Genomic DNA, 15,878 nt, shown 5'->3' with positions numbered 1-15,878 from the left:
ACGAAGTAAAATTATAAACTTATACTCTGAAAGAGCTATTTATTACTACAGTTATACCTGATAGTTTCGCTTTTTTTGTCTTTGTTTAGAGTATTTAGTACCCGTTTTTCGTTCATTCGTAGCTTGACATCGGAAAATTCTTTGCACTTCGACACCAGAGCAACCTGAAAGTCATTACGTTGCGCCTGTTTTAGCGCTTCAAGAAAAATATCAAATTGTTCGATAAACATTGTACGAAGACAGAATAAGAAAAGTACTCACTATGTCACTAAGGCTTTCCGTTCCTTTGATGTTAGGAAACTGTTTCATGGAGTCGTAAGGTCTCCAAGATGGCCAGGTCGTAATATCTGGCCATCAGACGACCTGGCTCTAAATAAAAACTCATATCATCGTTATCATTATTTTATTTTTTTAAGGAAAAAAGGAGGTAAGGTCATTGAAACCCTCTACCTCTTGCGTAAATCTTTACTCCCCCTTTATGATTCGAAATTCTCTGTGATAGCTGCTATATATTTTCTAGTAAATGAGTTTATCTAATTTGGTCGCATATCATGATTAGCTCACCAAGATCACCTGTTTTCTTACTACTGCTCTGAAATTGTGCGGTGAGGTCACAGGTGACTCAATTCTACGAGTTCATGGATACGGTTCTTACCAACAGTTCTGTCATTAACCAGTTCATATTTCAGGCTCACTTTCTTGCCTAATGTTTTTATTGTAGATCACTACGAGCATTTGTCTTAAAATTCACATACTGTGCTGTATTGTATAAAGACTGAATGGTAAGCATCAGCACCTGTGGGCATGAGATCAAAACCGTCGTCCATTTTTACGAGTCTAGCCTTTTCCAGTGCGTTTAGGCTCTTTAAACAAATATCTGCGAATGAATCAATCTCAGCTAAGAAATATTCCTTGCTAGAGAATGTATTGTCTCCGAAGTGAGTGCTTTGGGATTGTTTATGTTTGAGAATTTTGGAAAAAGAAAAAAAATGTATAATCTTATTTGTGATACGACAGAGCCTAAGGCAGCAACGGCTAATATTTCTTGAAATTATTTTTCATAAATAGAGGGTCGCAAGCTTCTTCCGTAGCATGTAGGCCTATATCACACCAAACTAGCCCAGAATAACACTACAATTTATCGATAAAAACTAAGAAAAAGCAAGCCAAAACAAAACCAAACAGCAAGCAGAAAAAAAACTAGCAACAAAAAAGCAAGAACCAAGCACGAAAAAACAAAAGCTGAAAATCAAACACGAGAATAACCTATTATTGTAAAACAGCTGTGTTACAGACTAATTCGAGGAACGCTGTTGTGGATATACCTTGTAAATTTTGTTCCAAGCCTTCTTTCTCAAGTCCCTGAGGTATCCCTATGATAAGATGAACAAGAAAAAAAAAAGTATACGGAGGGAGAACCACATGAAAAAGTTTTCACCAAGAGAAACATCTTTACGATAACATACTTGCAAATTATTGTATATTTGATTTGTTGTCGTTAAAGTACTACATTCTCAATTCTCTGTAATAATTAAGCGGAGAATTTTGATATGGCGAACCATCACTCTACAGCTCTGTTCACTTCACACCTCGTCAGATGCTGAATTACAATTGACTCTACCGTTAAATACGTTTAACCAAGACTCTATAATCTCTTCACTTACCGTAGTGTGTTGGATTCTTTCATATTCTTATATACAAGAAGGTGGACTTCAACCACCCTAAAGCAATAGATACGTCTGTGATAGTGTTTAGGTCGATTTCTGCGTTCAAGTGCTCGATAAGATGATGGTGCAAGTTGCAGTACACAATTAACCATTGTTCAATCAGTAGAAAATGTGCAAAGGGTTAGTTTACTCCCCTTCACAGAGGACTTGAAGCAAATATCATGAATTAGGGGGTATCAAAAAATCACACTTTGTTTGACTGCTGGAACAGAAGACAACTAACGATCAACACTAATAAAATAAGTAAAGCAGAAGAGAATGAACTCAATGACAAATAGAAGACGAGTAAACATGCTCTAGATTCTCTATCTATTATAAATAAGGTAAGCATCCTTTGTGTGCGTGTAAGAATTCTATTCTTTCTGCACAAAAAGAAAAGCAATACAGGTCTAAGCGATATATCAGGACGGAAATTTTTTCTTATAAATCGAAATTTATACCCATCAAATCGACAAGTATAGTAAGCTTTACAGGCAAACATACCTGCTTTCCAATCTCTGAGTTCCTTCAAGAAGGCCGGTGTACTTTTCCTGCAAAACAAATTACAGCATAAAAAGAGAGATAAAGGGGTTTCGAATAAAAGTTGTTCCATTAATTAAAAAATACTTATAGACACGTAGGATGTAATAGCCTGGCGGTATTGAATGTACAAAATGAATTTGATGTCTTTAAAGGTGACCGTTTAAGGGACATCCATAGCAAAATAACCGAATACACAGGAAGAAGAAAGGATGGCGAGGTGATCGTTTACAGAGATTTAATTACAGGACTTAAAAGAAGTGAATTTAGAGGACTTAGTTAAATACTGCTTAATAAAGGGTGCTTCACGTGATTGGTTAATTTTTTCGGTCACGACAAGTCAGATAATTTCACTGATTGGAGATTAGAAAACCGCGCGCCGCATAAATTACCTCTGTGACGTCAATTGACAAAGATACCTTCAAACCCTTCACGCCATTTGCGACTATGCCTTTCGTCACATTTTGGCAGGCATTTTTCGCTGTCAGTGAAATCATAACGGGTTTTATCGGAAGAGATGACAAGGATGCTTCAAGCGACGGAGTTGAAAAGGTATTTCTCAATTTAGCATTATCAAAGATTTCGAAAGCACACCAAAACTACTATCAACCCTTGCAGTGCGAAAGCTACTTAGAACTCCGACGAAAAGTCCAATTAAGTGCACAACATTAGCACTCTTTAAAAAAATACTTTGAAATTGACACGTTCGTTACTACGTTCCACACAGGTGGTCCAGAGGCATGACTCCAAAAGAGGGAACAAAAAAGGTACAGAGACGGCTGAGCGAGTACCATCTACCAAATGCCCTCATGTGGAGAAAGTAAATAACAGTTTTTGTAAACCTGAGTTGAGCCGGGGTACAGATGACAGAAAAGAGGTAATATAAAGTTTAACATTTTCTTACGTTTCTTAAAGAGTAAAGTAATCCTCCATTCCACTCTGAATTAAGGTATCCACAATCCAGATTTTAAGCCAATGTATGGTATGGTAATCACCGTGACACGTTTGTTACTACATTCCACTCAGGTGGTTCAGGGGCAGGACCTCAAAAAAGGGATAAAGAAAGATACACAGCACAGAAGAGAGACGGTTGAATTAGTACCAACTCCCGAATGCCCTCGTGAGAAGAAAGTTGATAACAGCTGTTGTAAACCTGAGTTGAACCGGGATACAGATGACATGAAAGAGGTATTATCAATTTTAACGTTTTCTCCATTTTTCTAAAGGAGAAATTGAGCCTCCATTTCCTTGAAGTGAAGAAACTTTATGATTAAAATTGGAGGACAAAATTTGGTATGATTAGAATCACTTTGACACGTTTCTTACTATGTTCCACACAGGAGGTCCAGGGGCATAACCCCAAAAATGGGAAAAAGAAAGAAACAGAGTGCAATAGACAGACGGCTGAACGATTACCAAGCCCCGAATGCCCCCGTATGGAGAGGTTTAATAATAGCTGTTGTAAACCTGAGTTGAACCGGGATACAGATGACATGAAAGAGGTATTATCAATTTAACGTTTTCCCACTTTTCTAAAGGAGAAATTGAGCCTCCATTTCCTTGAAGTGAAGAAACTTTATGATTAAAATTGGAGGACAAAATTTGGTATGATTAGAATCACTTTGACACGTTTCTTACTATGTTCCACACAGGAGGTCCAGGGGCGTAACCCCAAAAATGGGAAAAAGAAAGAAACAGAGTGCAATAGACAGACGGCTGAACGAGTACCAACTCCCGAATGCCCTCGTATGGAGAGGGTTAATAATAGCTGTTGTAAACCTGAGTTGAGCCAGGATACAAATGATAGGAAAGAGGTATTGTTACCCTTTAGCATTTTCCTAACTTTCTAGGGGGGAAGTTGAGCTTCCATTTTGTTCCGACGTTAGAATACTCTGTGCTTCCAATTGGAAGGCAATTTATAGTATGGGAAAAACCATTGACACATTCTTTCTTTCACTTTGCGCACAGGTGGTCCAGCGGCATGACCCCGAAACAGGGAACGAGGAAGATGCAGAGTGCGGCGGAGAGACGGCTGAACGCGTAGCATCCCCTGAGTGCTCTCAAGTGGAAAAGGTAAATAACAATGGTTGTAAACCTGAGTTGAAACAGGATACAGGTGACAGGAAAAAGTATTTATGAGTTTAACACTTTCCTACATTTCTAAAGAGGTAGATTAAGCCTCCTTCGGTCTTTGATCTTGGGAATGGCTATTTCCTCGACTTTTAAGATCAATACAGTGAACTAGCAGTACCTCAGAATTCATGTTTCCCTGATTTTCATCTTCGTCATGGAAGTCAGGACTACATGAAATCTGAGGTATGTGGCAAGACAGAGGTATCATCGTGCTTTAAACTCTTCTGTTTTTCTTAGGTAATGGGTAAATTGTCGAGAAACAAGAGATCTCTTGCGCACAACAATCCACAGAGAATATTGGCAATAAACTTTTGCTTTGCTAAAGTTAGTAACGATCTAGTGCGTGAGATTTGACAAAGCAATAGAAAAACAAATGAATTAAGAGACGTGGAAAGGAATGACAAGGACACATCGAAACCAGTCGCTAGACATTTTAATTTACCTAATCATTCTAAGCAACATATGGCAATCTGCAGTCTTTCCTTACACTTAGGTAGCACGGAAAGCCGTAAAAATCTTGAACAAAAGCTCATCTTTCAAACCGGCAGTCTAAATCCCACAGGGATCAACGAACGCTTTTCATTCCACTAATTTATTCTTGTTTTTCTCGTTGCCATGTTCCCACCAATAACGTAGCTCCATTTTCTGCCTGTAAAAGCACACACCACCCACAATTTCTCTATTTTCTCCGACGAAGGGCTAACGCTCGAAACGTCAGCTTTTGTAATCGTTACGGTGGCCAATTTACCATTACAACTTTGTTGATATATCCAATGGAAAAACCACAACTTAAGAGCGTATTCGTTAATTATAGCCTTTCAGTGATGTTTTTACATATTTTGACACAGAACTCTACTATTTCCCAACTTGTCAGCCATGATGACTGTAATGTGCATACCGGTTCTAAAAGGTGAGAGATCTCATGGCCGAAATTATTACTGATTATGCTGTACAGCTGGTCTGATAAAGAAATAGAACCTGCCAATTCTTGGTGGGAATTAATCGTTACTCCGTTCTATGTCTGTTACTTCTTAAAATATTCTTTGTTTTGTTTATTTTCACAGTGATGTCAGCGGTAGCAAATTAAATCCCCTAGCAAGAGAATTTCAACCGGCAACACAGGTCTGCAATTTTATTTTCAGCAATATGTGCGAATCTTTTAAACTGAGGCTTTTCTTTTCTTTTTTGGAGCAGCTTTATTTCTCTATCAAGTAAAAGAAAACAAGTATCCTTATCATGCACCATCTCTACCCAGAGCTTAAAAATTTTTACTTTACAATGAGATTGAAACAGTCTTCATAAAAGAAACTTCACAATTCCTCATGAGAATTTGAATTCTAAATGTGATTGACGGGGAATAACACCTTGACGAGCTTCTTCTGGCATAATTTCTCTACAGAATGTTTATCCAAATAAAGTGGTGCAAATCAAAAAGAAGGCATCGATGGTTAGTAGTTACCGTGACAAGCCAACTGCCCAAGAGCGGCGTCGGATGCGATCTTGCGGTCCTCCACAAGTGCTTGGGGTGGAGGCACCTCAGTGGAGCCATCCCCAGCCTAGCTATCTTCCGCCGAGGTTCCGTACCAGCCCACCAGGTAATTACAAAGCACAGACTTATTGCAGCAGCTTAGGATCATACACACTGAAATTTGGTGAACCTTACCGTATACGTGCCTTATTAAATATCGATGCAATAAAATTAGTTGTCTAGAGTAATGTACAGTTTAAGAAAACTGATGATTCAACGCAATGGGGATCTCTCAAACAAAACATCTATGCATATCATTCAACAAAAGTAAATGGAATACGATTCAACGGACTGCAACGGGAAATTGAGAGCAGCTAAATACAAAGATGAGCTATGTATACTTGATACGTTGCTATTATAATAGAGAAAGATATTTTTTTCTCTTTTAAAGGGAGACACCACATGATCGAAACACCAAGGGTACGGTTTCCTGCCTCTCACACCCGGTCTACTCATCAAACTAAAAACATTGTGCCCAACGCATGGCCAAATATGAACACGGCATATACAAACCAAGCATACAATATCCCCACGGGGCCGTTTGCAGGAGACGCACCATGGCCGCGGCCTATTTTACCCAACAATTGGCCCGCGTTCCCATGGATGAACATTTCTGCAGTGCAGAATCAAAATGTTGTCAATCCTATGGGGCCTATGCCAGAAGTAGTACCATGGCCACTTCCCTTTTCCAACACCTGTACAGCTAAACTCGAAGCATCCCCTGAGTGCACTCAAGTGGAAAAGGGAGATAGGAATAGTTGTAAACCTGAGTTGAACCGGGATACAGATTACATGAAAGAGGTATTATTAATTTTAACATCTCCCCACTTTTCTAAAGGAGAAATTTAGCCTCCATTTCCTTGAAGTGAAGAAACTTTATGATTAAAATTGGAGGACAAAATTTAATTTGGTGTGGTTAAAATCACTTTTACACGTTTGTTACTACGTTCCACATAGGAGGTCCAGGGGCATGACCCCAAAAAAGGAAAAAAGAAAGAAACAGAGTGCAATAGACAGACGGCTGAACGATTACCAACCTCTGAATGCCCTCGTATGGAGAGAGTTAATAAAAGCTGTTGTAAACCTGAGTTAAGCCAGGATACAGATGATACGAAAGAGGTATTATTACGTTTTAGCAACGAAACTTTCTAGGGGGGAAGTTGAGCTTCCATTTTGTTCTGGCGTGAGAATACCCTGTGATTCCAATTGGAAGGCAATTTATGGTATGGGAAAATTCATTTCACTTTGCGCAAATTTTTTCACTTTGCGCACAGGTGGTCCAGGGACATGACCCCGAAACTTTGCGAAAATTTTTTCACTTTACGCACAGGTGGTCCAGGGACATGACCCCGAAACAGGGAACGAGGAAGATGCAGAGTGCGGCGGAGAGACGACTGAACTCATAGCATCCCCTGAGTGCTCTCAAATGGAAAAGGTAAATAACAATGGTTGTAAACCTGAGTTAAAACAGGATACAGGTGACAGGAAGAGGTATTAATTTCCTTCTTTTCTAGAGAGGTAGATCTAAATGACGCAATAGAGCTGCGCGCGAACTTTAATTTAGTTGCACGTGCTGCCTCGTAAGGCTGGTTTTCACTTGCGATAGAGTCGTAGTCGGTGTCGTAATCAGAAGCGTGGAGCGATACGATGTAGTGAAAATCAAAGCGACGGAATCGGAAGCAGAACACCGATTCTGCCTATGACTCCTTCGCTTACGATCTAGTGAAAACTGCATTGTCGGAGTCGGAAGTGGAAGCAGAAGAATAAACCAATCACAATGCTCGATTCCATCTTTCCAAAAGGCACAAATAGCCGTAAAAAAACGTGTGAGCTTGACTGTAAATTACGAAATTAAAGTTAAAATACTCGAAAACTACCAAAAGTACAATCACGATCACCAAGTAGTAGTTCGCTGACGAGGTTAGCATACTCATATCACGAACCCAAAATTGCTTTCTTTTCCGAACGATATCATTCCTGCAGTGTCTCTGCCTGCGCAAAATAATGAATAATAACAGCCAAAGTTGCTCTTCGTCCCCCATTTGTCTTTGGCGCCAAAATTTGTACTTTCGCGGGCCTGGAATCGAGCATTGTGATTGGTTTATACCTTCGCTTCCGTTTCCGACTCCTATAATGCAGTTTTCACTAGATCTTAAGCGACGGAGTCATGAGCTGAATCGGAAGAAAATGGAAACGTTCTGATTCTTCCGACTCCAATTCCGTCGAGCTTATGACTCCGCTTACGACTCCATTTTTCGATTTTTACTTGTTATAAGCGCTCTTACGACTCCGATTACGACTCCGACTCCGTCGCTAATGAAAACCAGCCTGTAGCTTTACGTTTTTAATTGAAGGAAATTATTATCTTTTATTAGAACTATCACAGAGACTTTTATTTACTTTAAGTCTTTTGTTTGTGAATTCGCTAATACGCGCGCGGTACTTTCGTTTCTAGAAAGTTCTACCGTATCGTATGCGCTCACGAAAGTGCCGCGACAGCCAGCAAGCTGTATAAAGGTCAACTTCTTTTTTTTGTCATACCAGTTGACGCAAAGTCTTTCAAGTAAAAGCGAAGTTTTAGTCGCCGTGCTCAATCCTTTCTATTAAATTGTCCTAGTAATAGCAGAGGTATCATCGTGCTTTAAACTCTTCTGCTTTTCTAGAAAGGTAGAACAAACCTCCATTTTGTTCATAGGTAATTGATAAATTGTCGACAAACAAGAGATCTCTTGCGACAGAACAATCCACAGAGAATATTGGCAATAATTGTTTGCTTTGCTTAAGTTAGTAACATTCTAGTCCGTGAGATTTGACAAAGCAATGGAAAAACAACATCTTAGGATCATATTCCTCGATTATGGTCTTTTAATGACGTTTTTATATATTTTGACGCAGAACTCTAATGTTTCCCAGCATGTCAGCCATGATGACTGTACTGTGCTTACCGGTTCTGAAAGGTAAGAGATTTCATGGCAGAAATTATTACTGATTATGCTGTACAGCTGGTCTCGTCAAGAGGTAGACCCTGCAAATGCTTAGTGGGAATTAATAATTATTACTCCGTTCTACGTCTGTTACTTGTTGATATATTCTTTGTTTTGTTCATTTTCACAGTGGTGTCAACGGTAGCAAATTAAATCCCCTAGCAAGAGAATTTCGACCAGCAACACAGGTCTGCAATTTTATTTTCAGCAATATGTGCGAATCTTTTAAACTGAACCTTTTCTTTTTCTGGAGCAAGTTTATTTCTCTATCTAAAGAAAGAAAACAAGTATCCTCATCAGCCACTATCTCTACCCAGAGCTTAAAAATGTTTACTTTACAATCCGGAGGGAAGAAGTCTTCATAAAAGAAACTCAACATTCCCTTATAAGAATTTTAATTCTAAATGTGATTGACGGGAATAATACCCTAACGAGCTTCTTGTGATACGATTTCAATACAGAATGGTTCTCCAAATAAAGTGGTGCAAATCAAAAAGAAGGCATCGATGGTTAGAAGTTACGACAAGCCAACTGCCCAAGAGCGGCGGCGAATGCGATCATGCGGTCCTCCACAAATGCTTGGGGTGGAGGCACCTCCGTGGAGCCATCCCCAGCCCAGTTGTCTTCCGCCGAGGTTCCGTACCAGCCCACCAGGTAATTACAAAGCACAGACTTACTGCAGCAGCTTAAGATCATACGCATTGACAGTTGGTGAACCTTACCGTATACATGCCTTATTAAATATCCATGCAATAAAATTAGCAGTCTAGAGTAATATACAAAATAATTTGGAAATATCAACAAAGTTGAAATGGTAGATTGGCACCGTAACGATTATAAAAGCTGACGTTTCGAGCGTTAGCCCTTCGTCGGAGCGAAGGGCGACGACGAAGGCCTCCGATGAAGGGCTAACGCTCCAAACGTCAGCCTTTGTAATCGTTACGGTGGCCAATTTACCATTTCAACTTTGTTGATATATCCAAATTATTTCGTTACTCTCACCGACGCAGCCCCAAACAGTTTCTTTCGAAACTATCAGCCTTTATTCTAGAGTAATATACAGTTTAATACAACTGATGATTCAACGCAATGGGGATCTATCAAACACTCGTCTATGCATGTCATTCAAAAAAAGTCAATGGAATACGATTCAACGGACTGCAACGGGAAATTGAGAGCAGCTAAATACAAAGAAGAGCCATGTATACTTGATACGTAGCTATTATAATGGATAAAGATATTGCTTTCTCTTTTAAAGGGAGACACCACATGAAGGAAACACTAAGGGTACGGCTTCCTGCCTCTCACACCCGGCCAACTCATCCAACTACAAACATTGTGCCCAACGCATGGCCAAATATGAACATGGCATATACGAACCAAGAATACAATATCCCCACAGGGCCGTTTGCAGAAGAAGCACCATGGCCGCGGCCATTTTTACCCAACAATTGGCCAGCGCCCCCATGGATGAACATTTCTGCTGTGCAGAATCAAAATGTTGTCAATCCTATGGCGCCTATGGCAGGAGTAGTGCCATGGCCAGTTCCCTTTTCCAACACCTGGCCAACTCCTTCAGAAACGAACTTTGGGCCAAACACATGGCCAAATGACATGCCTGACTTGGAAAACGGAGTTTGGATACAGGCGGAGCAGAATCCGTTCCCTCATAACTATATTGGGTCTGGCCCGCTACAAACTCAATTGTTATCACCATATCCAACAGGTTTGTATTTTGCTTTACAGATCCTTTTGACGCCCAGGCATGAGATGCCTAAAACGTTCGTTGATGAGCAACCTCCTCTTTCCTACTCTCTATATCAAGAAAATAGCTGCTCTGTCACTTTAATTATTTTTTAGAAGAAAGCTTTTTGAGTAATCTATTTACACTTAGAGGAAGAAGCCACAATCTGCGTGTGGAGTATTCATAATCTAAGAAATTTAGATGAGTAGGTCAGTGTGGCCACAATTAGTGGTTTCGAAGTCTAGTACTATTAGACTCGACACTAACATAGAGCTTTTTATCTTGTCCCACCAAGTACCTTATGTGGAGCAGTCTCACGATATTAATCCACATATTCAATACGTGGATTAATATCGTGAGACTTGTCAACATGAAAAGTGCCGAACTGTACCCAGCCGGTTTTTGTAAATACTTATACTTTTCAAGGCTTTTTTAACGACCTGTTCTTGTCAATGTTCTTAGCCAACAGGTGATTTACATGACACGAGGTGCCAGCATTTTTCTCCAAGACTGTTACCTGCTTTTTAAACTCTTTAAAGAGCATTGCTGAAGACATTTTTTAATTTGAAAGTCGTATGCACTCTCTGTCAATCGTAATGCTTTCACGTAGGTCAATTTGTGAATTTAAAAGAAAATGTGTAATTATTAAAATGATTACAAATATCAAGTTCATTTGTTCTGTTCTTTTTCACCCCGAGTAAATTGCGTTAGCGACAGTTGTCGCTGAAATGCAGCTGGTAGTCTGCACATCTCTCTGCCAAAGGAGTAACTGCGGCAAAAGTTATGTCAAAAACCCCTGGAAATAAACCATGTTTCATCCTCGTTATGTGAGCCTGTTGCCTTTACGAATGACTCGCAACAAAGAAATATAGATTTCAAAAGTGACCTTACAGGTTGGAAAAATGCTAGTGATAAAAGCAAATATAAACTGCAGTTTCTTTCACTGAGGTAAACTCACAATCTTACGTAAGTAAAAGGTTATAATAACAGCCAAATGAGGATAAACTTTTTCCTCTCTTAAAAATATGTTACATGAGATGTCCATTCTCGGCCCGTATGGAGATAGCTTAAATGTTCACACGACAATCATAAATCGTGAAGTATTGAGAGTCTTATTTCTTTCGGTATTCGTGAAATCTTCACAGCTTTAAAATAAGGAAACAACCTTTTTGAATTCATGAGTAAAATCAAAATTCCCAAGTAGAAAGAAACGTAAAAATCTTTCACAGTATAACATACCTTGTTTGCAATTGTTGTCAAAATGCCCGCAGTGGCGGATGAATCAAACTAAGAAAGAAAATTTGTATTCAACGAGACTGGTTTGTCAGATGTAAATATTTCCCAACCGGATAAATGACTAAACCCTTGCAATAATCAAACCAACAAAACATCATCGGTGGAATCAACCTTTTTCCACGAATGTGTAGGATTGTCTCGCAAATGATATAGTCTCGCTATGTTCAGTATCAGTGAAAGTACCTGAGGTCTTCCCGCTCTTCCAATCTGATGTATTTGTGTTTCTGGATACTCTTAAAACACGCCCATGTCGTAGTGTGATGTCGACTTGATGATGACCAGATGAGCTGGAAGGTTTACCTGACAATGAAACACTTGTTCAAATTAATCTTTTACAAGTATTGCTTTTTAGTGGCCAAATAAAGACAAGTTACGTCTGAGGATCTTCCCTATCAAATGTTATAGATGTTGTTGAATTTTTATGGAGAAATCGATGAAAAAAGACATAAAAAGTAAACTTACTGCTACAGCCAGAGTACAGGCTGCAACTGAAAAGTAAGGAAAGCAAAAGTACTTTAATACTCAGTTAACAACATCTCCACTAAGTAAAGAAAGAAATAGTAAAACATTTGGCTAGAATGGGGGATCAACTTGAAATCGGAGTTTCTTTGAGGATTCGAACCAGATACTTTTCGATCACCCACCTAAGCTAGTTCTAAGGAACTCATATGCTTGGTTCATATGCAGCAAGTTCCTGTTTGCTACATGCATGGATAGGCGATACAGACAGTATTAAGCATACTACAAACGATTCATTTAGCCGCCTGAGTCGAGTTTGATTTCTTTGTTACAGATTATTTTAGTTACGGACGTGGCTACACTGTTATCTATTTTCTATTGGTTAGTAATCAGATACTTTAGCGTCCCCACGCGCGTATAAAAGCCTCGTTTAGCGTCTCTTAAGCCAGTGTGTGATTGTATTTCGCCTTATCCATTTCTCTGTTTTGTTCGATTCGCCGTTTTGGTTCCTAACCTTTGGCACAAGCGGGACCGATATGTGAGTAATTTTGTTAGTTTCCTCTTTTGTTTAGTTTTCTTGTTGTGGTGGAAGCACGCTAACGTACACAGTCGTACAATAGCACAATTCATTGTTTTAATCTAAAAAGGTAGTGAATCAAAGAATGAGACGCTCAGCTAGGAACGCCCACTTTGTTAATCTTATGATCGATTTGAAATCTCGAGTTATTTTGATGTAGATTATTATGATTTTCGTGAATTCCTGTTGATTATTGTTATTTTTGATCGCGTTATCGACAGAGGCAGGTTAATTGCTCTAAGCATTTTTGATCATGAGTTACGCAACGTTTCAAGTAAATAGATAGGAATTCGTTGCATTGTTATTTCAGTTTACGATCATGATTATCTATCGTCTATCGCCTATCGTGGTTCGTTAATCGTTTATCACCATTAAATCACCGTTAACCGTCAACCTTGGCTTTTCGTGGTTATTGGTACTTGAAGCACACGATCTGTAAGATAGTCCCGTAGCATTAACACGCCTTAGCGAAACCCCTCGACTTCGATCTCGTTTGTCGCAAGTGTCACAGACAGGGTCCTTCATTAGGACCACTAACTATGAGTAAACTGTTTCAGGGTTAAAGTTTACCCGACATTCGATATTCTCTGTGTACTTACACAGTACAGGCAGGTCACCTTTGATGAACACTATTTCAATTAATGTTTCTTCGATCTGTACGATCGAGTCATGCATGGTGGTATCCAATCCCACAGATCAATAATTCTGCAAAGTAACAGTCGTGTGTGAAAAATAAGAAAAATACAAAAGAAAACAATTGTCCATGTACTCAAAACAGAAACTAATAGGAATTGATACCGATCTGGAAATTTCCCATGAGACAAAAACCTTCGACTGACGTCGAGACGTTTTCTCACCTTCGATGCACAGTGTGAATACAAATTCAAATCACAAACTCAAATTTTGACATCCCCTTGTGGAAATAGCTAGCTTCACCCCTGTTTATCCGCTTTTGCACACATGCAAGCTGTTTCGCTCAATCCATTTCACTCACCTCTCAGTTTTAGAATCATGAAGAGAGTTAGCAATACTTTGAAGCCTGTAAGATAATGACGCTGCACTAAGTGTACAAAAATTCTACTTCACGTTGAAGAGGTCGTAAGATAACTGTTTCACTATCGAACATGTAACTTGTAAGGCTAATTGTGGTGTTAGTGACTTTATGATAAACGATCGAGTTTTGTTTAACTCGCGATCAATTACAAACAGCTACGGTTACATTTTGATACGCTTTTCATTCAGTTACGCAGTTAATTGCTAAACGGAAAAGGCCCAAATTTTACAGTCCTAACTCACTAATACAAGTTGATCGGTTACCTCTGTCTGTGTTCCGAATTCGTGATAAAGCGTGCGTCTTTCATAAGCATCTGTGCTGCTTGCTGAGTGCTCTTGCGTGTTGAACAAAACTGGATTAAAAGAAACCACAATATTCTTTTTTCAACGTAGGAATACATATCACCATAAACATATTTGTGCGTCATCAAGAATACCTCCTTCATTAAACAAGAAAGAAACCTAAACCTTCTTGTGTAACCATACGGTATATATTGCTCACCACAATAGTAGGTTTCCGATCCGAGTAAGTTTGAATGATGCCACTCAGCTTATAATTCAGAGAAAAGTCAAATCAGAAGTTGGAGAAATTATTCCCCTCGGGAAAACCAAGAACTACCTTACGAAGTTTAACTGGTCGGTGTGAATCGTCCATACTTCCAAAGAAGAAAGTGCAATACAATTAGAATCTTAGAATTAGTCTAAACGGGAATGCCCAGGTTAAGTAGGGGTCGGGGAAGGGAAAAAATTTTTCGCCGTAATACCTGTGACATAACTTTTTCAGCTGTCCTGGAGTCCCATTGGAAGGGACAAGAAGGGATGGAAGTGTATAAAACCTCCCCTTTTGTCTACCATCTACATTGTTTTATTTTACTTCTCATAGGAAGCAAGGAGTGTTACATGCTTGGAACAAAACTTACATTTCGCAGTACTTGTGTACAAGAATGCTTCCAAAATTAAAAAATTGAGTATAATTCGTTTTTTACCTGAAGTGAGATGAAGGAGAGTGAATTCTTCCAAGCCAGGCTGCAATCTATTTCAGACGAAAATTAGAAACACTTAAGCTCATATTTTATCTCGCAGGGAAGCGCAGGTCAGCTCCAAATTCCTCCCAAGAAGAAGTCATTCTTTCAGGTGGGTCCCCAATAGGTTTTTCGGGATCCGGGATTTGGCTTATTTGAAGGCCGGGATTCGAGATTTTGAAGAAAAAGCGGGGACGATATTAGGGATTATATTTATGACCGGGACACGGGATTTGGCGATTTTAACAGGCGGGAATCGGGAAATGTCGCTTTAAAGAAACCGTGATTCGGGAATTCCAGAGTCTGAATACATGCAAAGAAAATCAAGCTGTTATCTTATTAACGTCGGAAATGGTCGGAAATAGCCGAACAATGACCTAGTTGACATCCACGTTTTCCACGACCCTATCACGCTGCTCTGTGACCCCCATGGTGATCTGTGGTCTATTTTCGTGAACCTTGGACACCTTGTCCGTAATGAGAATCCAATTTGACAATGTCTTGTCTTGACAATGTCTTGACTGTGACATTTATAGTGTCAAGTTCATACAGATTCTGATCAGTGCGCGTGGGATATTCGACGCGAGGGAGACTAGCCTTGGCTAGTCATTTGCGTAGTTAAACGCGCCCTAGAGATGTCGGTTAACACCGACAATGACGTAAATATACAATCAGACGTAAATATACAATCAACGTATGACTACTGTGCCGATAGCTTTAAATTATGATGGTAAAGCTTTGTGACTTCGTGGTTCGAAATATAAACGAAATAGGACGACAACTACCTAAATGAGCTACAAGAACGTAACACTGGAAACAAAGAAACGACTATGTAG

At 39.4% G+C, this 15,878-nt stretch overlaps 1 protein-coding gene across 1 annotated transcript; it reads left to right on the top strand.

Annotated features, from left to right (window-relative positions):
• Positions 1–2,686: 2,686 nt before the first annotated feature.
• On the top strand, positions 2,687–11,302 carry LOC148730075 (uncharacterized). Its single transcript, XM_088761754.1, has 17 exons — positions 2,687–2,798; positions 2,974–3,123; positions 3,273–3,434; positions 3,587–3,748; positions 3,899–4,060; positions 4,215–4,319; positions 5,228–5,289; positions 5,444–5,501; positions 5,779–5,974; positions 6,299–6,708; positions 6,865–7,026; positions 7,238–7,342; positions 8,803–8,864; positions 9,022–9,079; positions 9,353–9,545; positions 10,150–10,617; positions 11,098–11,302. The coding sequence occupies exons 1-17, from the start codon at positions 2,694–2,696 to the stop codon at positions 11,106–11,108; spliced, it is 2,631 nt and encodes an 876-aa protein (XP_088617880.1). The 5' UTR covers positions 2,687–2,693; the 3' UTR covers positions 11,109–11,302.
• Positions 11,303–15,878: the final 4,576 nt, after the last annotated feature.

This window comes from Stylophora pistillata, chromosome 5 (assembly GCF_964205215.1).
Source record: "Stylophora pistillata chromosome 5, jaStyPist1.2, whole genome shotgun sequence".
In the NCBI taxonomy this organism is placed as follows: domain Eukaryota; kingdom Metazoa; phylum Cnidaria; class Anthozoa; order Scleractinia; family Pocilloporidae; genus Stylophora; species Stylophora pistillata.
The sequence above is the reverse complement of the archived record's forward strand: the minus strand, read 5'-3'. Positions and strand labels throughout refer to the sequence as shown.